This window comes from Halichoerus grypus, chromosome 8 (assembly GCF_964656455.1).
Source record: "Halichoerus grypus chromosome 8, mHalGry1.hap1.1, whole genome shotgun sequence".
Lineage (NCBI taxonomy): Eukaryota > Metazoa > Chordata > Mammalia > Carnivora > Phocidae > Halichoerus > Halichoerus grypus.
The window spans coordinates 60,791,104-60,817,310 of NC_135719.1; the positions used below are offsets into that span (position 1 = coordinate 60,791,104).

General features: G+C 45.5%; 1 protein-coding gene across 1 annotated transcript in view; it reads left to right on the forward strand.

Annotated features, from left to right (window-relative positions):
- GNB5 (G protein subunit beta 5) overlaps window positions 1-26,207 on the forward strand; it is a 39,220-nt gene that overhangs the window by 8,405 nt on the left and 4,608 nt on the right. Inside the window, exons 2-8 of the mRNA XM_036116656.2 lie at window positions 1,221-1,357; window positions 4,393-4,434; window positions 6,605-6,681; window positions 11,895-12,027; window positions 19,877-20,020; window positions 21,967-22,058; window positions 24,566-24,614. Coding sequence (XP_035972549.1) covers window positions 1,221-1,357; window positions 4,393-4,434; window positions 6,605-6,681; window positions 11,895-12,027; window positions 19,877-20,020; window positions 21,967-22,058; window positions 24,566-24,614 — 674 coding nt within the window. The remainder of the gene's footprint in view (window positions 1-1,220; window positions 1,358-4,392; window positions 4,435-6,604; window positions 6,682-11,894; window positions 12,028-19,876; window positions 20,021-21,966; window positions 22,059-24,565; window positions 24,615-26,207) is intronic.

Below are 26,207 nucleotides of genomic sequence, written 5' to 3' on the forward strand. Positions count from 1 at the left end.
CCCATTTCCGTGAGGGAGGTGGCACTCCCCAGCAAGGGGCAGTGGTTCCTGGGAAGGAAGAGGGCCAGCTGCCTTGCCTCACGCCCCCCCCGTGCTGCGCTGCTCCGCCGAGACACCACGCCTTTCCTGGGCCTGCCCCTTGCCTCGGATGCCCCTTTCCCTCTTTCTCACCTGCCTGGGGGAAAGGCCCAGCTGGGAGGTTTGGAGGTAGGAGAAGTGGAGGGGGGGCGGTTAGGAGTCCCAGTTTTTCCTTCTGGAACAGCCTCTAACTAGAAGGGCAGTGGCACTGCATGAGGGGGCGAAGCTGTGGGGTCCCCCAGCCTCAGTTTCCTCACCTCTGGATGCAGGGCCCGGACGTGACGGTCTCTTCATGGGAACGTGGCTCCTTCTGGGACTCCTCAGTGACAGGCTCAGGAAAGAGGCCGTGGGCCCAGCCCCTGCGAGATTCCTTTTTGGAGCTCCTCCCTGGTGTGGGTTGCTCCTGTAGGTCATGTGTTTAGACTTTTAGAATATTGATCTGCACTGATAGCAGAAGTTTTCAGTAAACGCACTGGTGCTCCATGTGGTGGCTCCCTTGTCCGTTCTTGTCTGCAGCACGTGAATGGAGCCCCGACGTGTCCCAGGCCTGTGCTAGGTACAGGGCATCAGCTAGGGGTCACGGTGCCTGCTCTCAAGCAGCATGGGTGCGCATTCTGCCACCATGGGACAGTTTTTGTAAAGTCACTTTTCCTTGTGATTGGAAAGGTAGGTAAAAGAACCAGAAGCCCCAGCTTCACTCCCAGTTGGTTGTATGAACTTGTTTTAGCCAAAGAACCCCGGTGAGCCTCAGTCTCGCTCTGCTGCTCACCCTGCCCACCTCGCAGAGCCGCAGTCCTTCAGTGGGAGAATTCTGTATGGCGGAAGGCAGCCATATGTGTATGAGGTAGGCTCGTTGATCCCTCGGCACACAGAGATGGAAACGCTTTGAAAGATGTGGGGTATTAAACACAAAGACAGAATGACAGTGTTGTCTCTACCGTCTCCTGAGTTTAAAAGAGAGAGCATTATGAAGGCATAATAGTAAAAAACAAAACCAAAACAACAACAACAACAACACACACACACACACACACACACACAAAAACAGGAGAATCAGAGAAAGACCAGTGTCATCCCTTTGCCAGCATATGGCTCAGAATCTGGTCATTGGTGACGGAACTGATTGTAGCCTGTCCTTCTAGTGCACCAGGTGGCCGAGCGGGTGGAAGCTCTGGGGCAGTTTGTCATGAAGACCAGGAGGACCCTCAAAGGCCATGGGAACAAGGTTCTCTGCATGGACTGGTGCAAAGATAAGAGAAGGATCGTGAGCTCATCCCAGGTATGTGGCATCTGCTCTGTGAGGGTGAGCAAGGGTCTGACTTGATAGCTAAAGAAGAAAGAGAGCTTTCCTTTTCAAAAAACCCTGCCTGCTCTTTATGACTCTGCTTATTCTCCACAGGACATGAGTTAGCATAGTGAAGAATTCCCTTGTATACTGTAGAACGTCACTAATTTGGGTAGATTTGGAGTTACGGTAAAAACTGAAACGTGAACTATATTTGAGAAGCCATTCAAAATTATTTCTTCCTGAGCATACTTCAGGGCTGTATTTGTGAATGAAACCGTTTTTTAGATAGTGGGGCTCCCTCCCCCCAAATTGAGGACATAAGTGGTTGTGGCTTCTTTCAGTTTAAGAGTTGCTGGACTCTTTTTATGCCTTAAAGAGCAAATTTTAAGACACATATTTTGTAAAGTATAATTTTTCATTCATTTTATCTCATTAATGTAGTTTATTTTACATCTTACATTACTGTTATCTGTTGCTGCATAACAAATTGCCTCCAAATTCAACAACTTAAAACAACAAATATTTATTATTTCACATGGTTTCTGAGAGCCGGGACTCTGGAGCGGCTTATCTGGGTAGTTCTGGCTCAGAGTCTCTCATGGGGTTACAGTCAAGATGTTGGTCAGAGCCGCGGTCATGACATAGCTCGAGTAGGGCAGAAACTCGCTTCCAAAATGGCTCATTGGCTGGAGGCCCTAGTTCTTCACCATGTGGACATTTTCATAGGGCTGCTTATAAGATAGTAGCTGGCCTTCCCCAGAGCAAGAGAGGGAGATGGAAGCGGAAGCCATGCCACCAGAAGTGACATTCCATCACTCTTGCTGTATTCCAACCCTGACGTTATGAGGGAGGGGCCTCTACAAAAGTGTGACTATCAGGACTGGTTATCACTGCTTGGTACTTTTTATGTCTATTTTGATGTAACATGCATTGAATATAAAATTATAAACTGAAGTTCTATATTTTTATGGCCAGTTTGGACTCCCCCGCCAACCATCCGTACCTTCAGCCCAGCTTTTCCAAAAGACAATATCCAAAAGACAAAATTCCTTTTAAATATAAAAACTGTACATAATCTAAATAATCCACACACTCTAACATCTATGTCAGGCTGTGTTTGATAAGGATAGGTGGTCTTATGTCCTAAATTACCTATAGATCTAATATGTCATGTTGTTATTTGCTTTCATTTATGTTCATAAAACATTTTTCTCATGTATTTTACCACATTAAAGAGACACTGAAAAAGAGAACAAAGAAACGCTTTTACTCCCACCACCCTGTCCCAACCATTATTACTATTTTAGAGCATTCCTTTCCAGACTTTTTTTTTTCAAAGTGGTTATCACCTAGCCTTTTTGACTTTTCTTATCTTTAAGAGTACAATATATGTTGGATTTTCTGTCACTCATACACTGTTCTTATTAGAGAGGGAGGAGGAACGCTCCATCCATCCACCTCTAACGCAGAGAAAACTAGAAGTGGGGTGGGCGTGGGAGGAAGCTGGCAACAGTGGGAACATTCTGGAGCAGACGGAGTGACTCAGAGCAGCCCTTCTCCCTTGAAGGCAGGAGATTAATCAGCCTCACTGCGTGGGGTAGGGTTTGGGGTGGAGGCGGTCTCTCCAGGAACATGAGGCCCTGGTGTATAAATCTGTGCTGGTGGAGAGGCCCACATTTGGTTTTATGGCTGATTTTAGCCTCTTGGGTGCCTTCTTCTGTCCAGAGCACAAAGTGGGTGGGCAGTGGGACAGGCAGGCAGGCGGCGTGGTGGAGGAAGCCGCCAGAGGGAACGCCGGCTTGGACAATGCACAAGTCTGTTCCCCGGCACAGCGAGCCGGGCTCCAGGTACGGAGGGCCCCAAGGTACAGGCCTGGAGCTCCTTCCCTCTTCTCTGCCCTGTTACCTAATCTACCCCCTCTGTTGTGTTTGGGCATTTAGTCAGAGAAATTAGACTAGAAGAACCAGTGTGCTTAGGAGTTTTGAAAGACCCCAGATTGCCCACTTTGACTTTGTTCCTGGGCCCTTCAGTCACACGCAGCGGGAATATGGAAATCGTCCAGTGGATCATGCAAAGGAAGCAACCGTGTCACTTTGGATAATCAGACCTTGCTTGCGCCCCTCAGTGGCACCTCTTCCCCCACCCTCACCTCGTCGTTCACGTTTGGCTCCAGATGGCTTCCGTGATTACAAACACCGAGCCTGCCATGGAGGCTGCCGACTCAGCCATCTTCTTCCTCACAGGCAGAGCCTGGGGGCCCAGAGGACCCGCGCACCGCGTACCCGGCGGGTGGCTGCACTGTAGGGACCAGGGCTCGTGTGGGTTTGTATTGCACACCCACGACGTCGTGGTGACTCCCCACAGCCCCAGCGCGGGCTGCAGCAGCGGGTACAGAGAAGGTGGCATCGCCAGCCCCGAGCCCCGCCCCCCAGGGCGTCCCCACCGTGACAGACAGGTGACGGACAGGAGTCTCACGTTGTTCCCAGCTTAGGTGTGAACCGTCTGGGTGGGCAAGTTACACTGCTGTCAGGCCCGCGGAGCCCAGAGAAGTGGGCCAGGGATGAGGGCGGGGGCTCTGGCGCAGCGTGGGGGGGCACAGGAGCCGGGAGGGCTGGTGGGGGTGGCCAGGGAGAACGAAAGAGACCATTAGTTACCTGGCAAGTACCTCGAGGTAATTTCAGGTTTGTCTCAGCCCTGTATAGCTTCTTGACAGGGCGTGGGGGGCGACGGCAAGGCACCAAGAGTGAGTGCTCGGTTTCTGGATGGTTAGAAGCCTGAGCCTTGCTCTATAGCTCCACAAGGAGTGTCATGTTGAGAACTGAGCCTTTAATCAGGCGGGACAGTTCAGCCCCCCGTTCTGTCCCCCTTGTTCAAAGGTAGGTTGGAGGTCCTTGACCACCCAGGTACTTACTCTGGCGTCTCCCGCGCGCCGTCCAGCCCGACACAGCTCTTCTGAGCGTTCTCGCAGCCGCCTGTGAGCACTGACTGACGGCTCCTAAGCTGTTTATTTACTCTTTTCCCTCCAGGACGGGAAGGTGATCGTGTGGGATTCCTTCACTACTAACAAGGTAAGAGGTTGTCCCTGGTGCATTGAGCAGCACCCCAGGACCCCGGCCCTGTCCTCTTCCCCTCCAGGTACCCCCAGTCTCATGGTCATCGGGCTTCTCGGGTGCCCGCCTGGGGATGGAAACCCCAGGAAAGCCCGTCTGTGTTCAGACAGCTCAGCAGCCCGCGGCAGGTCTGTTCCCCTCGAGAGCTGAAACCGCTCCCCCCAGCAGGAGCATGCAGAGCCAGCAGAGAGGGTGCTAACACTTAAAACCGGAAAGGGCCTGGCCTGGAAAACTCCTCACACGCGCGCACGCACGCATTATTTTTCTCCTGAGGGGTGGTAAGAGGTTCCTGAAGCCCCCGCTTTCTCTGCCCTCTGTGTCTGTGACCGGACTCTGTAGCACCATGGACATGAGCAGACAGCGGGCGAGAAGCTGAGGTTGCAGGGGGTTGAACTGACTATCCAGTGATATCCTGCAGGTCGGGCCTGGGCGAGCTCGGCTCCAAATTTAACCTACATTTAGACTCTTAACTAAAGAGAAAGGCCACAGTCTCTGTGGAGGTGTGCTTACAAGCCTGCCTCGTGTGCCTTTTGTGGTAACGACTATTGTGTATTCAGTCCTGGTTCTGTTATTTATATAAAGAACGTCTTCTCTTCTTCACTATATAAGACAAAGAGACCTATATCTGCCTCAAACTGAGCAGCATCCATATTCTGCATATCACTGAATGTGTTTAGTAAGTGTTGTGGTAGGCAGGTGCCACACAACCTGATCAAGGGGGGGGGGGGCCAGAACCATCTTTTGGAGCAGAGTCCCTAATGATCAGGCCCCTAGGGAATAGTAAAGATGGCAACTTAACGGTTTACAAGGGGCTTTCCCCTCCAGCACCTCCGCCCATGGGAGCCTCTGCTTCTCCCAGCGCACCTTAGCATCTTCAGGAGAGTGTGGGGTTTTGTTGCTTCTGTTTAAGCCTTAGCATGTCCTAGAGCACACACTGCCTGATTTCTGGGGAGCCGTGGTGTTGCCACTGTGGCCCCTGGCAGGGAACATAGTTTTTTCTTGTAAGGAAGAGGGCCTGGGGCGCCTTGTGCTGAGAGTGGCCATTTGCTGCAGTGGGTTATTCTAGGCATCTGAAAGGCTGTAGATTGTGAGTGACAGAATTTCCATGAGCATAACATGAATCATAGCAGGAAAGAACCGACCTAGAATCAGCTAGTCCCGTCCTCTCCCTTCACCAGTGGCCTGCATGGGGCCACACATCTTGCTGGTGTTGGAACTAGGAACCAGGGCCCATGTCTCATGGGAAGTAAGACCACAGATGCAGAAGGTTTTGGGTTGTGGCTTTGTTGCCTGTTGGCATGCAGGAGAATGTGGGTGCCCCCGACCACCAGCCAGGAGCAGAAACTGCTACACCTAGTTCTCGTTGCTTCCATGTTATGGGGTCTCTGTCCTCTGTGAGCACAACTCAAGATCACCCTGCCCTACCCCGCCTCCACTCAGACCTTCCCAGGAGTGGTTTCAGGGCCCACAGGGGACAGAGGCTCTTGTATACTCACAGGGCAGCAAACACAACATACGTGTAGAATCAGTTAAGAACAGATTTTTAAAAAGGGGGAATCTGAGTAAATAAGGTACAGCATGTAACTGAAGTGAAATTCAGACAGACCTTTCAAAGAAAATGAGCCCCAATATTCATTCAGAAGAACAAGGGGAGTATAACATTAAGAAATAAGTAGGCCACCTGGGTGGCTCTGTCAGTTGAGCATCTGACTCTTGGTTTCGGCTCAGGTCATGATCTCATGAGTCGTGAGATTGAGCCCCACATTGGGCTCCACACTCAGCAGGGAGTCTGCGTGAGGATTCTCTCTCTCTGCCCCTTCCCCTGCTTGTGTGCTCTCTCTCTCTCTCAAATATATCTTTAAAAAAGAGAAGTAAAATGGTAAGGATATTGTTTTGTTGGCTGAGATTTTTAGCATTTGGAATATATGACATTCGCTTTTGTTGATTCTGGGGGAGCTGAGTCTCCTGTCAGTCTCAAGCTGAGCTTCATCCCACGCCCCTGCCCTTTGAAACGGTAATGGGATTTAGCAGGAACTCCAGTCATTTGATTTTGCAAAAACTAAACGTTAACACATTTGTGTAGAAGTGCCGCTCGTTCCTTCTATGAAGCTTGTGTACTGTGTTTCAGGAGCATGCGGTCACCATGCCCTGCACGTGGGTGATGGCCTGTGCGTATGCCCCGTCGGGATGCGCCATTGCATGTGGGTAAGTACGGGCCAAGCAGCTTTTCAGATCTCTGATTAGCCATAAAATACCGTTTGATGGGCAAAAACAAGCAAACAAACTCGAACTTAACTGTTTTTGTTCTTGACCGGTTAAGCGAGGTGTTCAATTCCTCCCTGAACTTCATCAAAAAAGAAACGACACAAATCTCTTTCATACTTATTTTCATTATAGACTGACAGTAGCTTAAGTTTCAAACCTGCCTCCTCTACTCTCAAATGCTGTTGCTGGGGACTATAAATTGGTGCAAACGTTTTGGAAAACATGTTAGTAATGTGTATCAGAACAGAAGCCTTGAAAAATTTATAACCTTTGATCTAGAGATTCCATATCTAAGAACTTGTTTGAAAGGAATGATCCAAAATATAGAAAAGCCATATGAGCAATAATATTTATTGTAGCACTATTTAAAATAAAGCAAAAAAAAAGGCAGGGTAGAGAGGAATCATAAGTCCATCAAAGGAAATTATTAAGTGAATTGTGGGACATGAGTTGAAGGGAATATTTTATACAACCATGAAGAGGGAAACTTCTTAATTACAGTAAATGAAAAGAACATCTGGGTTGCTAGGAAGATGGTGTTTTATTTCCTATTCTCCTGGAGCTCAGTTTAACAGAGTTGGCAGTGAGAACTGCAACCAACATAATTCCCTGTCCCTGTGTTAAACAATTCTGGAAAATATCTCTACCATAGGATCCCAGCCATGTTTAGAAAAGAGGCAATTAAGTCTGTGATGAACTATACCAAAAAATCCAATAGTAGTTCCTTGTGGATGATGGGACTATGGGGTTTTCTCTTTTTTATAATTTTCTCTTTTTTAATAATTTTCCATTTTTAAAAATAAGCATATGTCATTTTTATAATCAGGAGAAAGGAGTTTTAATTCAAAAATGAAAACACTTGGCCTCCAAGCAAAAAGTTTGGAGCCTTCTCCAGCCAAGTCACACCAATGGTTGTCCTCAACATCCCTCCCTTTGAGTGGCTGTTTGGGGGCATCTTTCCATTCACTCTCCACGTGCCAAGACCCTGTGTGCCTTTGGAACCCATGTTCACACACATGTATTTCATATTTTCTAATTTTTTAAATAATTCAAAAGTAGGTTGTATTTCCATTTTATGACTGAATGGTAGTATTTATATAAAATTCATCCCATTTACTTCTTGAAAGGATATGAGGTAAGCACAATAAAAGACACACATACATGCATGATATATGTAGGTATATATGTATTTATGTATATGCTATGTACATAATACATTTATTTACATATGTGTGTATACATACACACACACAATAAGATAAGTGTAAAGGAGTTCGGCCAGCTGTATAATTAGAAGGCGCCGTTCCCACAAAACTTCTGTCACTTCAGATATCAGCCACAAACCACCCTCAGGTTTGATAATTTGCTGGAACAACCACAGAACTCAGGAAAGTGCTATACTTAGGCTCACAGTTTTCTCACAGTGAAAGGATACAAATTAGAACCAACCAAAGGAAGAGGTGCCCAGGGCAGAGTCCAGGCAGGGTCTAAACCTGGAGCTTCCAGTTGTCCCATCCCTGTGGCGTCATGGACGGCGTTACCTCCTCCTGGCCTCCTGGCCTCCTGGCCACCATGCGTGATGATTCACAGAGCATTAACCACCAGGGAAACTCGCCTGAGTCTTTGGTGTCCACAGTTTTTCCTGGGGCTCAATCACATACGGCCCATGTGGCTGACCCTCAGTCTTCAGTGTGTCCTAGAGGTTTAGGCTAATGCCTTTAGTTTCTGGTTCCTGTGAGGAGGTCAGAACTCACAGTGCGTGCCCTAAATCATACTGTGAGACTATGTGTGAGCCAAAACTGTTCTCCCATCAGGCAGCCCATTCCAGGGGCTCAGAGATGACCTCCCAGCAGCCAAGGGCAAAAGCTGACCTCTCATTAGGTAAGATCAGTTCTTACTCATTAGGAGTAATAAATACTCTACATTTTTAAAAACTCCAGGGTAATATGTTTCTAACTGGGCATTAATGTTAGCAGATGCATAGAGTTGAAGGAGTTACATCATTTCTCAATATTTTATACTGAGATATCTGCTATCTGGTTCTGTGTTACAAAAAGAATATATTGGGTAGATCCTTCTGCAGTATGCAATGGATATAATAACATAGTGAACAATGTCTTTATTTTTTTAGAGAGCAAGCAAGTGGGGGGAGGAGCAGAGGGAGAGAATCTCAAGCAGACTCCCTGCTGAGCGCAGAACCGGATGCAGGGCTCCATCTCCTGACCCTGAGAGCATGACCTGAGCCAAAATCAAGAGTCAGCCACTTAACCAACTGAGCTGCCCCAGGCACCCCGTGAACAATGTCTTTAACAGTAGTTTGGAAAATGGTTCTGTCAGCTATTTCTTATTTGAACCCAGTGAGAAAATTTCCATGAGGGAGGGGGGTAGGCGGGAAAGAGAATAATTTTACAAGGCCCAGGTAGACAGGTTTGTGGTGACAGCCTCCTCAGAGAGGAGGAATGGCTGGTGTCTTCTTGTCCGTCATATCTGTCTCCCGGCCCCGCCATGTGATACATAGTCAGTGCCTGCACTGACTGCCTCACAAGCAGAGGGAGTTCAAGCTGTGAATACTGGTGTAATATTAACAAATATTTAAAATATGGGGTCCAGTGGATAAGGAAAGAGCATCAGAAACTAAACTGAGCAGGGGCGCCTGGGTGGCTCAGTCATTGAGCATCCGACTCTTGGTTTTGGCTGGAGTCATGATCTTGGGGTTATGGGATCGAGCCCTGCCTCGGGCTCTGAGTCTGCTTGAGAAATTGTCTCTCTCCCTCTCCCTCCCGCTCTGCCCCTCCCCCACTCATTCTCTCTCTCTCTCTCTCTCTCTCTCTCTCTCTCTCTCAAATAAAATCTTTAAAAAAAACTAAACTGAGCAAAACTGAATCCCCATCTTTGACAAAAGCACCTGCTCAGACCTTCCCTAGAACTGTCAAGAGCCACTGTGATTAACTTGCCTAGTTATCTAGTGATGATCTAATGTGGTGTTTCTCAACCATGGCTTTGTGACAGCCCTGTAACTCCGTGATCACACAAACCCACACCTCCACCACATTCTCTCCATTTTTTTAAAGGGGAGAACAGGGATATGTTTATCTCCATCTGTCTGACTAGTGGGTCTATTTCTTAGTTGGTTCCAAACTTGAAAGCTGAAATCCAACAGTATTGACACAATCCCCTTCTCAAAAAATTGTGTTAATTGCCTTTATTTATATATAAGTATTTTTTTATTTGAAAGCCATATCTGAAAGAGGACTTCACTCAGGTATTCTATACTTGATATGAACAACAGTTCACAAGGCAATGGACCAGGTGTCCTGGGGAATTGAAAGATGAATAGGACATAGTGCCTGCCTCCAAGCAAGTGGAATGTAAAAATGACAATAATGACCACTTACTGAGACTCTATTGTATGTCAAGGGCCATTCTGAACTCTTTATAGAATCTTCACAACAGCCCCTTGTGATCGTGGGATCCACTCCATTTTATCCACTCCATATCGACTTTATAGTCGAGGAAGCTGAGGCTCAGAGAACCTAAAAAAACCTAACCAAGATCACAAAATGAGTTAGATACTAAAGCTAAGATTCAACACCAGATGCAAATAACCCTAAGTAATGGGTATCCCAGCAGAACTACAGAAATTACTCTGAAGCTTCAGCACAGGAGAATGCCTACCACCTCAAGGGTCCGGGGAAGCCCATAGTCCACAGCATGCTGGTTCAATGTCACAGCCTAACTACAAATCATTCTCACCCACAAGCTTATGAATTACTGGTAAGAGACTTCCCAAGTCCACACCTGCCCCCTTGAGCAGTTGGAAAGGCTAAGGGGGTGCCTGGCATCCCCAGGGCATCAGAAGAGTGTCCTCCTCCTAAATGTCATTGCCCATTAAGAAGCAGGGCTCCTCGGAGTAAGGCTGATCGTAGGTCTGGGGCAGGAAAAGGATAAAGTGAGCCTAGGATATTTTCTTGTTCCAGAAAGCAAGGAAACATTCAAGGATCAATGGGGTCATATCCAACAGAAACGAGCTGCTTGAAGGGGCCTTCCACTGTCCAAATGTGAGCATCACATGGGATAGTGATAGTAATGGCTCATAACAGACTTGAAGAGAAAAAAAAACCCATGGGTGTACAGTGATAATGAGGGAAGGGGGAAGTTTTTCTTTACAGAAAAATATCAGCTAACAAATGCAGAAGGAATGATCAAATCAGAAGGTCACCATTTTGTACTCCTAAAATAATATTTGATTCAAACAATGGTAATCATGCTAAAGCCATTGCATGAAAGGCTGTTGTGAAGCAGGATATTCACATGTCTCGAAGTGTCAAACCCTAATTACTAATTACAAGCAAGTCATATTTCCCATGCAGTGATCTAGTGCTCCCCACTTTGACCAAGTGATCAAAGTCGGCGTCACCAATCTTGAGACAGTAGTCCTCACAAATCTCCTGGAGTGAAGCAGCAAGAAAGAGAAAGAAGTACACAGTATCACCTGTATGCTAGTGTTACCAAAAATGTTATACTTGAATGTGACCATTAAGAACCAGTGTGACAAATGCAGAGTATGTGACATTCCACAAGACCGTTGGCCTAAGATCTCTTATCATGAACAACAAAAACAGAGGTAGAGGGTCTGTTCTAAATTAAATGGCCTTAAAAAGCTATAAAAACTGAATGCCATGTGTGAACCTTGATTGGGCCCTGGATCCTGGGGACAACTGGGGAAAATTGAATACGGATGGCTGATTACACCGTGTTATGGAATTTGTGTTAGTTTTCTCAGATGTGATAATGATCTAGTGGCTACTTAGGAGAATGTTCTATTTTTTTTAGAAGATGTAAAATTTACAAATTGAAGTATGTAGCTGTAACATGTCATGTCTGCATTTACCTTCAAATGGGTTCAGAATTTGCTCCCACAAATATGACAAAAGGCTAAGTTAGTGAACGTAGGTGAAGGGATCTGGGTGCTCATTGTACTATTTTCCTTTCAGTTTTACGGTACATTTGAAAATCTTCAAAGTTGGGGGGAAAGTTTACAATACATCATGCTGCCAAAGGAAAACATTTTGAAAAGTTTGCGTGAAGGAGAATGTATAGGTGTATTCTGTTGCCTTATATTAGCATCTGTCACTTCTTTCTTTCCATGCTAGTGGTTTGGATAATAAGTGTTCTGTGTATCCACTGACGTTTGACAAAAATGAAAACATGGCTGCCAAAAAGAAGTCTGTCGCTATGCACACCAACTACCTGTCGGCCTGCAGCTTCACCAACTCAGACATGCAGGTGAGGAAGCGGCCGTGTGGTGGGTCAGCCTGCCGGGGAGCACGGGAAGTGGCAGAGGACCAAGGAGGGGTGGCAAGGAGAGGAAGCTTTCCAGTGTCCCCTCTATTATTATTATTATCATCTTACTCAAGTATAGTTAACATATAGCGTTGTATTAGTTTCAGATGCACAATATAATGATTAAATAATTCTATGCATTTCTCACTGCTCATCATGATAAATGTGCTCTTAATCCCCTTTATTTCACACATCCCTCCTCTCTGGCAACCACCAATTTGTTCTCTGTATTAAGAGTCTCTTTTTTGGCTTGTCTCTTTTTTTTCCCCTTTGTTTTGTTTCTTAAATTCCTCATGTGAGTGAAATCGTATGGTATTTGTCTTTCTCTGACTTATTTCACTTAGCTTTATAATCTCTAGCTCCATGCATGTTTTTGCAAATGGCAAGATCTCTTTCTTTTTTATGGCTGAATAATATTCCAATGTGTGTGTGTATTTATCTATCTATATCTATATCTGTATCTGTAGACCACATCTTCTTTATCCGTTCATCTATGGATGGACACCTGGGTTGCTTCCATAATTTGGCTATGATAAATAATGTTGCAATAAACATTGGGGTGCATACATCTTTCTTAATTAGTGGGGTAAAATAGCAGTGGAATTACTGGATCATAGGGTGGTTCTATTTTTAACTTTTTGAGGAACCTCCACACTCTTTTCTACTGTGGCTGCACCAATTTGCAGCCTTACCAATTTGCATTCCCACCAAGAGTAGAAGAGGGTCCTTTTTCTCCACATCCTGGCCAGCACTTGTTATTTCTTGTGTTTTTGATACTAGCCATTCTCACAGGTGTGAAGTGATATCTATTGTAGTTTTCATTTGCATTTGCCTGACGATGAGTAAGGCTGAGCATCTTTTCATGTGTCTTTTGGCCACCTATATGTCTTCTTTGGAGAAATGTCTATTCAAGTCCTCTACCATTTTTAACTTGGATTATTTGTTGTTTTTGGTGTTGAGTTGTATAAGTTCTTTCTGTATTTTGGATATTAACCCCTTATCAGATATGTCATTTGCAAATATCTTCTCCCATTCAGTAGGTTATCTTTCTGTTTTGTTGATCGTTTCCTTCACTGTGCAAAAGTCTTTTATTTTGGTATAATCCCAATAGTTTAATTTTGGTTTTGTTTCCCTTAGAAAAGACATATTTAGAAAAATGTTTATATGGCCAATGTCAGAGAAATGACTGCCTATGTTTTCTTCTAGGAATTTTATGGTTTCAGTTCTCATGTTTAGGTCTTTAATCCATTTTGAGTTTACTTTTTGTGTATGGTCTAAGAAAGCGGTCCAGTTTCATTCTTTTCCATGTAGCTGTCCAGTTTTTCCAACACCATTTGCTGAAGACACTGTCTTCTTTCCATTAGATATTCTTGCCTCCTTTCCTATCTATTAATTGACCATAAAAGCTTGGATGTATTTCTGAGCCCTCTATTCTGTTCCATTTATGTGTCTTTTTTTGTACTAGTACCATAATGCTTTGATTACTACAGCTTTGTAGTATATCTTGAAGTCAGGGATTATGATACCTTCATCTTTGTTCTTCTTTCTCAAGATTGCTTTGGCTATTTGGGGTCTTTTGTGGTTCCATACAAGTTTTAGGATTGTTCTAGTTCTGTGAAAAATGTTGTTGGTATTTTAATAGGGTTTGTATTAAATCTGTAGAGTGCTTTGGGTAATATGGACATTTTAACAATATTGGTTCTAGAGCATGGAATATCTTCCCATTTGAGTTGTCTTCAGTTTCTTTCACTGATGTTTTATAGTTTTCAGAGTACAGGTCTTTCACCTCCTTGGTTAAGTTTATTCCTAGGTATTTTGTTCTTTTTGGTACAATTTTAAATGGGATTATTTTCTTAAGTTCTCTTTATGCTGCTTCATTATTAGTGTATAGAAATACAACATATTTCTGTGTATTAATTTTGTATCCAACTTTACAGAATTCATTTATCAGTTCTCATAGTTTCTTTGCTGGAATCTTTAGGGTTTTCTATATACTCTCATGTCATCTGTAAATAGTAACAATTTAACTTCTTCCTTACCAATTTGGATGCCTTTTCTTTCTTTTTCTTGTCTGATTGCTGTGGCTAGGACTTCCAGTATTATGTTGAATAAAGGTGGTGGGAGTAGACATCTTTGTCTTGTTCCTGATCTTAGAGGGAAAGCTCTCAGTTTGATGTTAGCTGTGGGTTTTCATTGAGTATGATGTTAGCTGTGGGTTTTCATTGATGGCCTTTATTATGTTGAGGTATGTTCTCTCTAAACCTACTTCACTGAGAGTTTTTATCATGAATAGATGTTGAATCTTGTCAAATGCTTTTTCTGCATCTACTGAGATGATCATACAGTTTTTATCCTTTCTCTTGTTAATGTGATGTATCATGTTGATTGGTTTGTGAATATTGAACCACCGTGCATCTCTGGAATAAATCCTATTTGGTCATGATTTTTTAATGTATTGTTGGATTCAGTTTGCTTAGATTTTGTTGAGGATTTTTGCATCTATGCTCATCAGAGATATTGGCCTTTAGTACTCTTTTTTTGTAGTGTCTTTGTCTGGTTTTAGTATTAGGGTAAATGCTGGTATTGTAGAATAAATTTGGGAGCTTTCCTTTCTCTTCTATTTTTTGGAACAGTTTGATTGAATAGGTATAAGCTCTTCTTTAAATGTTTGGTAAAATAAACCTGTGAAGCCATCTGGTCCTGGACTTTTGTTTTTCAGGAGTTTTTTTTGTTTTGTTTTGTTTTGTTTTTTAATTACTGATTTAATTTCATTGCTAGTAAATCCATCTGTTCAAATTTTCTATTTCTACTTGATTATGTTTTGGGAGTTTATGTGTTTCTAGGAATTTATCCATTTCTTTTAGATTATCCAATTTGTTGGCATATAATTTTTCATAATATCCTTTTATAATCCTTTGTGTTTCTCTAGTGTCAGCTTTTATTTTTTCTTCTTCTCCTTCATTTCTGATATTATTAATTTGAGTTCTCTCTCTTCTTTTTTGATGAGTCTGGCTAAAGGTTTATCAATTTCGTCGATCTTTTTGAAGAACCATCTCCTGGTTTCATCAATGTGTTCTATTGTTTTTATAGTTTCTATGTCATTTATTTCTTTTCTAATCTTTATTATTTCCTTCCTTCTACTGGCTTTGGCCTTTGTTCTTCTTCTAGCTCCTTTAAGTGTAAGGTTAGGTTGTTTATTCAAGATATTTCTTGCTTCTTGAGGTACACCTATATTGCTATAATTTTCCCTCTTAAGACAGCTTTGCTGCATCCTAATGATTTTGGACAGTTGGGTTTTTATTTTCATTTGTCTCTTTAATTTCTTAGTTGACCCATCCATGATTTATTAGCCTGTTACTTAGCCTCCATGTAGTTGTGTTCTTTCCAGATTTTTTTGGTGATTTATTGTGCTCAACTGTTGTGCTTAGAAAAGATGAATGATATTTCAATCTTTTTAAATTTATTGAGACTTGTTTTGTGGCCTAATGTGTGATCTATTCTGGAGAATGTTCTTTGTGCACTTGAAAACAGTGTGTATTCCACTGTTTTTGGATGGAATATTCCAAATATATGTTAGGTTCATCTGGTCCAATGTATCATTCAAAGCCTCTGTCTCCTTGTTCATTTTCTGTCTGGATGATCTATCCATTGATGTAAGTGGAGTGTTAAAGTCCCATATTATTATTATATTTCTGTATATTTCTACACAGTTTCTTCCTTTGTGTCTGTTAATAGTTGCTTTATGTATTAGGTGCTCCTCTGTTAGGTGCATAGATATTTACAATCATTCTATCTTCTTGTTGGATTTTTCCCTTTGTGATTATGTAGTGCCCTTCTTTGTCTCTTGTCATAGTCTTTGTCTTAAAGTCTGTTTTGCGCAATGTAAGTATTGCTATTTTGGTGTCTTAACAGGAGAGGTATGCTCTAGCAGCTGGCTCTAAGAGGAACCTCCTGTTGTTTTTCATTGGTTATCATTATTATTTTTAATAAATCAAAAATGGGGAAAGTCGGGGCAATTAATTAATGACAGAGCTGTATTAAACATCCTCTAACTGACTTGGTGGTCGTGGGAGTGGAACAGAGAACCTTCGGAGGGGGTGGAAATTCCTATCTGGCAGTCTGAGTGGTGGTTCCAATGTGCTTACATGTGTAAAACTTTAATGAGCTGCTGAGCTTCAGAGTTGTGCATTTTATACACCTCACTATACCTACTTTACACTTGTGTTTTAACAAATGCCAAAAGAAAAAGCTTTCAATAGTAAATCTATTCCCTACTTTGAATAAACTACAAGGTGAAAACAATACAACTTCAACACTCTAAGTTTCTTAACAAGTCATAAAAGGATTCTCAGTTTATTCATTCATATCTATTTAGCAAATCTTCATAGGTGCCCACCACCCACATTGCCAGATACCACCGGTTCTGGGGGTGGACTCGCTCACACTCAGGCTCTGTTCTCAGGACCTTCATGGAAACCCTCTGTGACTGAACAGTGGGGGAAGCTGAGAGCTCAGAATGGGAGGGGTGGTCGCAAACTTGCTGCAAAGGGCTGCCTGAGCCAGGCTTGGAGGGCGAGGGTGTGGCCAGGCAAGTGTGAGGGCAGCCCAGAGGGAGACAGGCAGCCTGCGAGGTGGGCAGGGCCGGATCACAGGGCCGCCTGAGTCTGGCCTGACGCTGCAGATGGGCAAGGAGCCATTTGCAGGTGCCAGGTCAGATTTGGGTTTCTTTTAAGGAGGAGAGCATCTGAGTCAGATTAAAGCCTTCCATGGCCCACTCTGGTTTCAGCTGACTAGGGTCAGAAGGGGAGGCGAGGCTGGCGGCAGGGAGACCAGGTGACTGGGTAACTGTTTAATTGCGGAGCAGAGGGGTGTTCGGACTTGGAGTGCGGTGTTTGCCCCTGTCGTTTGCCACCAGGATTCTCACAGACCTGTACAGTAGGGGGCGCTGTGGCCCGGGCCGGCTGGCAGAAGACTGGTGTTAAACCTACACATTCCCTACCTTCCAAAAGAAATGACTGACAGTGAGTTAGAGGCTCTGTTTTGTGCATTTATCGTGATGAGTGTTTGGTTTTTAAATTCAATTTTTACTTATAATGAAGATCACAAAATTATTAAAAGTATTTTTTAAAATATTTTTTACTATTAAGAATTTACTTGTAACTTTTAAAAACTATTCATCTCTTTGGTTGAAGAATATGGTATGGAAAATTCACAAATTAAAGAGCTAGACTGAGGTTATCGTTTAAAGCAGATTGTTTGGGTGTCCCAAAAAAGATGGGAGATTATTGGCCTTTTGCAAGTGTTAGGACAGGAATGGGTGTGGCCCAGGAGACATTGAACAGAATTACAGCATATTATAAAATCTAAGTACCCAAATTAAGACCCAGTCCAAGTCTTGTGCGTTCCTAAGCTAACTTTTACCAGCCTAGATCATCTTGTTGGTTGTACCAGGCCACTTGAAAGAAGCCAAGGATGCAGGGGGTCCCACAAACAGTGGCAGAAGCTTTGCAGCCTTGGAGATTCCCCACATTTGAGAGCTGCCCCTGAGGGGGAGCTTTGAGGTGGGCCTTGGGGGCCACGCCCAAGAAGCCTAAGCTCTCTGGAACTCACCCAGCTCTTGCTCCAGGGCTGAGCTCCAAAGCGGCTTCTCCTGGCTGCAAGCAGAGTCTAGGTCTCCCCAGACTGCCTGGCAGGAAACGCGCTCCAAGATGGGGCAGCCAGCAGGGCACCAGGCCAGGGTGGGAGTAGAGTCCCCTCCTTGTAATGTGTATCTCTCCTGCAGAGAAAAGGAGATTCTTTGCGAGGGCTAGGCCCAGCGTGTAAGCGAGAAGCGAAGAGAACAGAAAAGAAGGAGAGGAGAAGAGAAAACCAGCAGCAGGAGGAATTTGGCAGTGCGGGGCGGTCCGTGGGGCGCAGGAGGCTAGCAGTCCTTAAGGCTGCCGCTCATTTCCTTTCCTCAGTCATCTCCACCCACCGACGGCCTTCTCTGGGGCAGTGACACTGCACGAGCCACTTCCTGCCCTGTCTTATCGCCTCATCCGGGCCCTGTGAGCGGCAGGAAGGTGGGGTGCAGGGAGGCTGTGCCATCCAGGGCTTAGCCCTTGTGGATCCCCCAGCCCGTGGCTGCTCAGGACAGGCTGCCCCGGGCTCTGCAGTGCAGTCAGCTGGGTCCCAGAGGCCGTGAGGCCTGCATCTCCGCTGCCTTTCCCCCAGCCCCACGAAGCTGTGCTCAGCCTGAGCCCAAGCCGTGGGCGTGCGCACACGCACACACACACACACACCCACACAGTCTCGGGCTGTGACCCTAAGTCCACCCAGGCACCGCAGCGTTCCTCTCACTGTATGGGTGGCCTTTGTACTTGTAGGTTTACAGAAGCGGCTTGAGAGGTGGCTGCAAGGACCTTAGACACAGTTTCCTAAAATCTGCCTTTGATCTTATCATCTCACTTGGAAGCTTCCCACAGCTCCGTCTGGCCTACAGGCTGAAGTCCTCACACTCTCATTTTGTGCAGAGGTAGGCCTTCACCTGGCCAGCTCTCACGTGTCCTTGGAGCAGCTCAGATGTTGCCAGAATGGGTTTGCTGTCTGTGCCTTGGGCCTGCCTGGATCTAAGCACTTCTCACTCTATCGTGAGTCATCACTGTCTTGTCTGCCGAGATCCTCGGAAAAACTTGCTCTCCAGAAGTGCCGACCTTCTTAGACCTCCTGCGGCAAGGGAGAACCCCAACTCGGCAGACTCTCCATAGCATCTCAAAATGAGAAAATCAGGGAAGGGTACTCGGAGGGCTTGGGGGGCCAAGCTGGGTGATTTTAAGGTGGGTCTCTCAAGGCAGGAAACTGGCTACGACATTACTAGCTTTGGATTGGTGGGCCCCGCAAGGTAAGGGTCCTGCTGTGAGTCTGGGTGAGAAGTCGTTTCGTTGGTTCACAGTCCGACCTCACAGGAGCAGGTGTGTCCTGCCAGGCCGCTAGATTGTTTTCACTTGGTCTCAGTATTGCCTCACAGAGCTCCAGGAAAGTGTGCCTGGGCTCAGAATTGTTTAACACGGGCAGGGAATTCGGTTGGTGTCGGGTCTTACTGCCGGTTCTGTTCAACGGCCCTCCGGGAGAGCAGGACCGAGACACGATCTCTGTGCGAACCCTAATTAATGCCTATCAGCAGAGCACCTGGGTGTCGTCAGCAGGTGCTTGCTGAATCTGTGAGGGCTTGCATGTGGCCCTCTCGGGGGCCCAGGACCGTCTAGGGCCCTGCCCCGCTCTGGGGGGAAGCAGCCACAAGGGCACGTGTCTGACGGGGCGCACTGCTCAGCGCTGCTGCCAGCTGAGGGTTTATGAGAATGCTGGGGCCTCGGGCCCCTACCCCAGATGCAATATTAGCAAGCAGCCCGGTGGCTGGGGAGCACGTTAAGATCTGAGAAGCACTCGAAGTGTCTGGCCTGCTCGTGGGGGCCGCGCAAGTTCTGTTCCACAAACGTTCACGGAGCACTTCCTCCGGGACACCCGGCAAGCACAGAGTGCAGATACCGCACGGAGGTCTGCTCCGTTTCCTGCTCCGGAGGGGGACAGGCACATAAACACGCATCGCAAGGATGGTGAGGGGGTCGCAAAGGAACTTTTTTTTCTTAGTACAGGGGAAATACTCCTGTGCTTGAATCCAGATACAGCGAGGCACGAGTCTGTGTGTGTATGTTCCAAGAGCCTCGTCCTCCCCGTTCAGCTCTAAGCATCAGAGTGACTTGCCCCCAACAGAGGTCATAATGACAACACTTTTGCTGCCCTTCTCTGTGGACAGATCCTGACAGCGAGCGGCGACGGGACGTGTGCCCTGTGGGACGTGGAGAGCGGGCAGCTGCTGCAGAGCTTCCACGGCCATGGGGCTGACGTGCTCTGCCTGGACCTGGCCCCCTCGGAGACGGGCAACACCTTCGTGTCTGGGGTAAAGACCCAAGCAAAATCCCTAGGGGTCCTTCGTCTCCGTGGGAGGATTATGTTGGCAATTCTTGTCATTTCAGGGAGTAGATCAGGCATTGCTCGAGAAGGAATTGTCCTCAGCTCACTGTCCCACCCCCGGCTCCCATAACAGTGGTAGTGCGCGGTGGGCCGAGAGGGTCTCCTGTTCTGCTGCTGACATTCAGTCTACAGGGGTGTCTGGAATGTTCTCCTCATGTGAATGCTGTGACCTGAGGTGCATATCTGCCACATTTGAAAATGTTATTCCTAAAATAAACGGCAGAGTTAGCGTCTGAGAGCACTGGAGATGAGCCATAAGGGTACCAAGGCCGGTCAGATGGCTGCTGAGGTGAGGCAGCGTGGTGTGATCAGGGCTTGGGGCTTGTGAGACACTCTCCTGGCCCACCCCTGCCTGTCGCCATCACCCTCCCACCCCAGGGCACAGGGAACAGAGCATTTGAAGGCTCAGGGTCAGGCACACAAGGCCACGGTGGCACAGAGGAGCTCTCGAGTAGGATGCCGGGGTCCCGGCTTTGCTATTTGACTAAATTTCCTCGTCTGTAAATTGGGCACAATGCAAACCAGTACCGCCACTCCCCCAGGATATGACGTGGAATATATTAGGTGGAAGAGTTGACAATGGGTTATGCAGATGTCAGGGGCAAGTATTTCTGTGGCAGCCAGGAATAAGAATGGGGAACTAAGCAGGGTGACCTGGCTCAGGTCCTGTCTCGCTAGGACACGCTAGACGCACCATCGCATGGCATCTGCAGCTGGAGGACGTAAGGGGCCTTTGCTCCGAGCTGCCTGCGTCTTGGTGCTGGGCATCAGGCGAGGGCTGTGTGGCCTGTAATCAGCAGGAACCCCATTTTCTTCTTGGGTGTTTGGCCCCGTCTGTGTATGTTTCATTTCTGTGCCTTTGAATAACTGTATTTGTCCCTCCTCAACTATACTGTCTTTTCAAATTGTTGATATCATTGTAGATTATATTATCTCTTTCAGAGCACTAAACTCCATTTGATTTAGTGTCCTCAAAAGATTTGAAGACTCTCCCGATTGCTTTGTCCACATTGTCATGAAAGATAATCCGAGTGCTGAACCCCCACAGTTCTGAGATATCAGTTATGGTATTCACCCCACTCTTTTCCCTGAAGTTAAAACCAGCAACTTGAACACCAATTTTAAGCCATTATGTCTTCTATTTGACTATTGAGAGTCCACATTATACTACCCAAGCTTGATAATAGCATTGCTCTGCAGGAATGTGTCAAATGCTCCTAGAACCAGGATAGCATAATGTGAAAACCTCATGTTTATGACTCTGGGTCACGTTGACAACCCAGAGAGAGGGTTTATGGGTAGTGAGGCGGAAGCCCGGGATGGTGACTTGCTAGAGACCCGCAGCTAAGTGCTGGCGAGGTCATGACTCCCAGCCGGCGTGCGGCAGAGGTGCGGATGGCCCAGCGGCACCCGGTGCTCTCCCTTCGCTCACGCTGTCCTGGACGCCTGAGACAAAGCGGGGTGGGCTCACCGTGCACCCACTGTGTGCCTGCCCTTCCCTCCCGGGCTTAGGGAGGCAGAGATGAAGAGGAGGGAGGAAGGGAAGGACAGAAAAGAGAGAAATGCCCAGGGGGAAAGCGAGGAGGCTCTGGAGGGTTTGCACCCACACTTGGAAAGGTGCAAAAGAAGAAGACATGCTGAAGGGGAAAGCTGGGTGCCTTCCCTTGCTCCCCTACACCCCAAGACATAGTCTCACCTCCTCAGGGCTTATTGGTTGAGGAAAGCAGCCTTAGGTGAGGCTAGTCTCAGAAAAGCATGTTGTCAGCCATTTACCAATGGGAAGTAAACGGCTCTGTTACATAACGAGAACTCATGCCTGACTGTAGACGGGCCTTGCAGTGGCCATAACTCTGGGTAACTTTGCATTTGTAGGGATGTGACAAGAAAGCCATGGTGTGGGACATGCGCTCCGGCCAGTGTGTGCAGGCCTTTGAAACACACGAATCTGACATCAACAGTGTCCGGTCAGTGAGTAGAATGTTCATGTAACTGCTCTGTTCTGCTGGTGATCCCTGGCGTGGGGTAATGTTCAGGCCAGGAACCACCTCCAGGCTCATTTTACTTGGCTGAGAGAGGTCTCCCCGCAAGAAAGGCTGATTTGTGGTGGCACTGAACAGCGCTCCAGATCTCTTGGAGATATTTAATTTAATGGCACTCAGAGTAATTGTTATTATCCTCCCTAAATAGAGTCAGTATTTCTCATTATTTACTCAGCAAATATTTATTGAGACTTATATGCTAGACATTGTTCCAGGAACTTGTGAACAAGATAGACAAGGTCTCTACTTTCTTGCAGGAGATAAGACAAAGCACAAATGAGTAAATGTACAATTTAAGATGGTGATAAGTGCTATGTGCAAAGTAAAACAGGCAGATGGGATGGGATGGGTTATTGCTTAGGATGGTCAGGGAAGGCCTCTCTGAGAAAGCAGTCTTTGAAAGAGCCAGGCTTGCAGAGAGCTGGGTTAAGACAAGATGTGGAGGGGGCGCCTGGGTGGCTCAGTTGGTTAGGCGACTGCCTTCGGCTCAGGTCATGATCCTGGAGTCCCTGGATCGAGTCCCGCATCGGGCTCCCTGCTCGGCAGGGAGCCTGCTTCTCCCTCTGACCCTCCCCCCCTCTCATGTGCTCTCTCTCTCTCATTCTCTCTGTCTCAAATGAATAAATAAAATCTTTAAAAAAAAAAAAAAGACAAGATGTGGAGGGACCTAACCAAAGGCCAGTTTGGGGGGTGGCTGACATGGTCTCTGTTTTGCCTTTGAGAGGTCACTCTGGCTATTGTTTGGAGAAGAGATTGTAGGGAAGCAAGAATGGAAGTGTGATGGCCGATTAGAAAGTTGTGTGAGTTCAAGAAAGAGGTGACGGTGGCTGGAACTAAGGAAGACACTGTAGGGACAGAAATGTCCAGAATTGTGCTGATTCTGAGATTTTACCCTAGCTACACGATATCAAGTTAGGCTGCCACAGTGTCATGGATGCTGGTAGAAGACACGAGACTCCTGGGTTCGAGATGAAGGACAGTTTATTACTTCTAGCAATGGCAGTAACCAGGGTATCAGCATTTTTGTGCTGGTTACCTGAGCCCCAGTCCCACAGGGTGAAATGGACAGGGCCCAAGACACCTGCACGGGCCAGGGGTTGCATTACAGGAGAAGAACCCTGAGCTTGGGAACCCAAACCTTTTATAAGGGGCAGTGAGCAGTGATCCATTTACTAAGACAGGGAAGACTGGAGGAAGTACGGGTAGGAGGCAGTTGTCACACATGGATTCCGGAGCTCTGTTTTGGGATAGGTACATTTGAGATGCCTATTATACACCCAAGTGGAGATGTCGAGTAGGTAGCAGGATCTATGAACTGGTTCCCGAGAGGCGAGGACTTGACATGTAAATGTGGAATATGGCACTGTCAGGACTCTTCCTTCTAAGAGTCCTCATCATACTTAATGGAAAAGACACTAGACTTGTTCCCCTTAAAAGGAAGAACAAGATAACAATGCTTATTTACGTTAGCAATAGAAATGTTATTAAGAATTTCTAGGTCCTTGCCCTCAATTGTAGGGTAGAGAAAAAGGGAAAAGACTATTGCTTTTGGCAAATGTGCAGTAATTACCTAGAAAATCAAAGGAAATTAATACAGATAGTTAGTGAAGTTGGTAAGATGCAGGATAGACTATAAAGCCACAAAGATAAATTAAACCCCTATATATCTTTAAAATGCACATTCTCTCACCTGTGCTGCTCTCCCTATCCTGACCCCTCTTCCTCTAACATCCATTAGGTCTCAGTGTAGACTCCCCTCTCCCCAGGAAGCCTGATTACCGAGAAGAGAATGAACGTAACAGTAATAAGCATCATTTATTAAATGCTTTTCACTTGGCACGATGCCAAGTTCTTTGCCTATATTATCTTATTCAGTCTTTGCAACAGGGAAAGTACATTATCATCCTCACTTTTCAAATGAGGAAACTGAGGCTGGGCAAGGTAAAGTCCCTTGCCAGAGGTATCCCAGGGAGGCAATGGTCAGTGCGGAGATCTGCACGAGGTTTTGTGTATGCCATTCCAGTGTCTGCGGATAATCACTTTCTTATCCTGGAGCTGAGCCAAGTCCCAGGAATGAGGTGTGTGATCAGTGGAAGCCAAGGTTACAGGCGGCCTGCTCTGTGTTCAGTGCCTGGTGCGAATACACACATTATCTCAGTTACTCCTCACCAACACTCTGCAAGGCCATTGTTACTGTCCCCTACTTACAGGGAAAAAAACTAGAGGCCAGTGGGCCAGCCAGATCAGCCTCCCGTTCTGGCCTCTATAAAGAGTGGTCCTTATGTCCCCAGCAGTGGAGATTCTGATTCCAATTCCACGGGCCCAGCATGGGACAGCTTTCCCAGGTGATTTCCAGATGATTCTGATGGGCATCCAGGATTGAGAATCACCACTCTGAATAAATGCTTTCTATCCAAACTTTCTCTCTGCAGGTACTACCCGAGTGGAGATGCCTTTGCTTCAGGATCAGATGATGCTACGGTATGCTTCTAAGTTATGAGAGCTTTTCCTATTTGAAAGAGAGATACAGTGATTTAATTTTATTTTTCAAAATTAATGTTTTTCTGATTACCGTAGTAAAGTGAATTCATTGAGGAAGCCTTGGGAAGAGGGTTAAAATATCTTATTCTCCCAACCCAAGTAAAGTCACAGTTGGGTGAATTCCTTTCTGTCTTTTTTATTTTAAAACAAAATGCTCTATAATTTGCTTTTTTCACTTAGCAATAGATTGTGAACATTTTCCCATGTGGTAGTGGAGCCAATCTACATTATATTTTCTTAGTGATTGAATAGTATTCCATGTTATGGACATGCCATTATATACTTAACTAGTCAATTTTTGGACATTTAGGATCAAGGTTTTTTTTTTCCTGTTAAGAAATACTACTATAAGTAAATATTTTTGGTACGTATTATTTCTCCCACGTCTCATCTGCCCTATATGTTCCTTTTCCTATACCTCCCCAGGCAGCCTGGGGAAAGGGGTTGGTTCAGGGTTTGCCAGAGGGAAGATAAATACCGAATTAATAAGATCTTTTTAAAAAATGAAAATGAAAATGTAAAACTTCCATATGCCAAAAAATGTATAACAAAATACAAGGGCATACATCTACAAAAAGTTCTTGCCATCTATATGACAGACCAAATTGAAATCCTTTAGATATGAATGGGGTTGTATCATCAATAAGATAAAAACCCCAATTTTTTTTTAAAGATTTTATTTATTTATTTGAGAGAGAACGAGACAGAGAGAGTATGAGAGGGGAGAGGATCAGAGAGAGAAGCAGACTCCCTGCTGAGCCGGGAGCCCGATGCGGAACTCGATCCCGGGACTCCAGGATCATGACCTGAGCCGAAGGCAGTCACTTAACCAACTGAGCCACCCAGGTGCCCCAAACACCGCAATTTTTAAAAAGAGTTTGATAAAATGTAGACTGTTTACAAAGTAGGAAATCCAAAATGGCAAATAAACACCTAAAAACATTTTCAGACCACCTGTAATCCAATAAATGCAAGCTTAAGTGATCAGAGCTCATTTGGATTAGCAGTGAAATGCTATATTGTGGACGTAATGTGGTTAAAGAGCCTAGAGTTAGGCCCATTGGTTCCACGCTTCTGGAAAACAGTCTTGCCATATGAGCCAAGAGCTTTCGAAACATCCCTCCCCTTTGATCCAGTCATACTATTTTTTGAAACAATTTTATTCTGAGGATTCTGTTCCTTAACTATTCTAAGGAAAACATCAGAGATATGTATAAGGACTTTTATGTAAGAATGGTCGTCAAAATTTCATTTATAAAGGAGAAAAATTAGACACAATCAAAAGTCTTAACAGGGTATGGCTAAACAGATTTAATATATCCACATAAGGAATATTCAACAACCATGTTAGTCATGTGTTTTTGATGATTATTTAATGATATCAGAAAAATGCTCATAACCTGATGTTAACAGAAGTCATCATGAAATATCCACTCCATTTAAAGACACACATAAAATGGAAATAAGACTGAAGGAAGTAGCCTAGGTGTTAGTAAATACCTCTAGGATTTGGGGTGATTTTTGTTTCCTTCT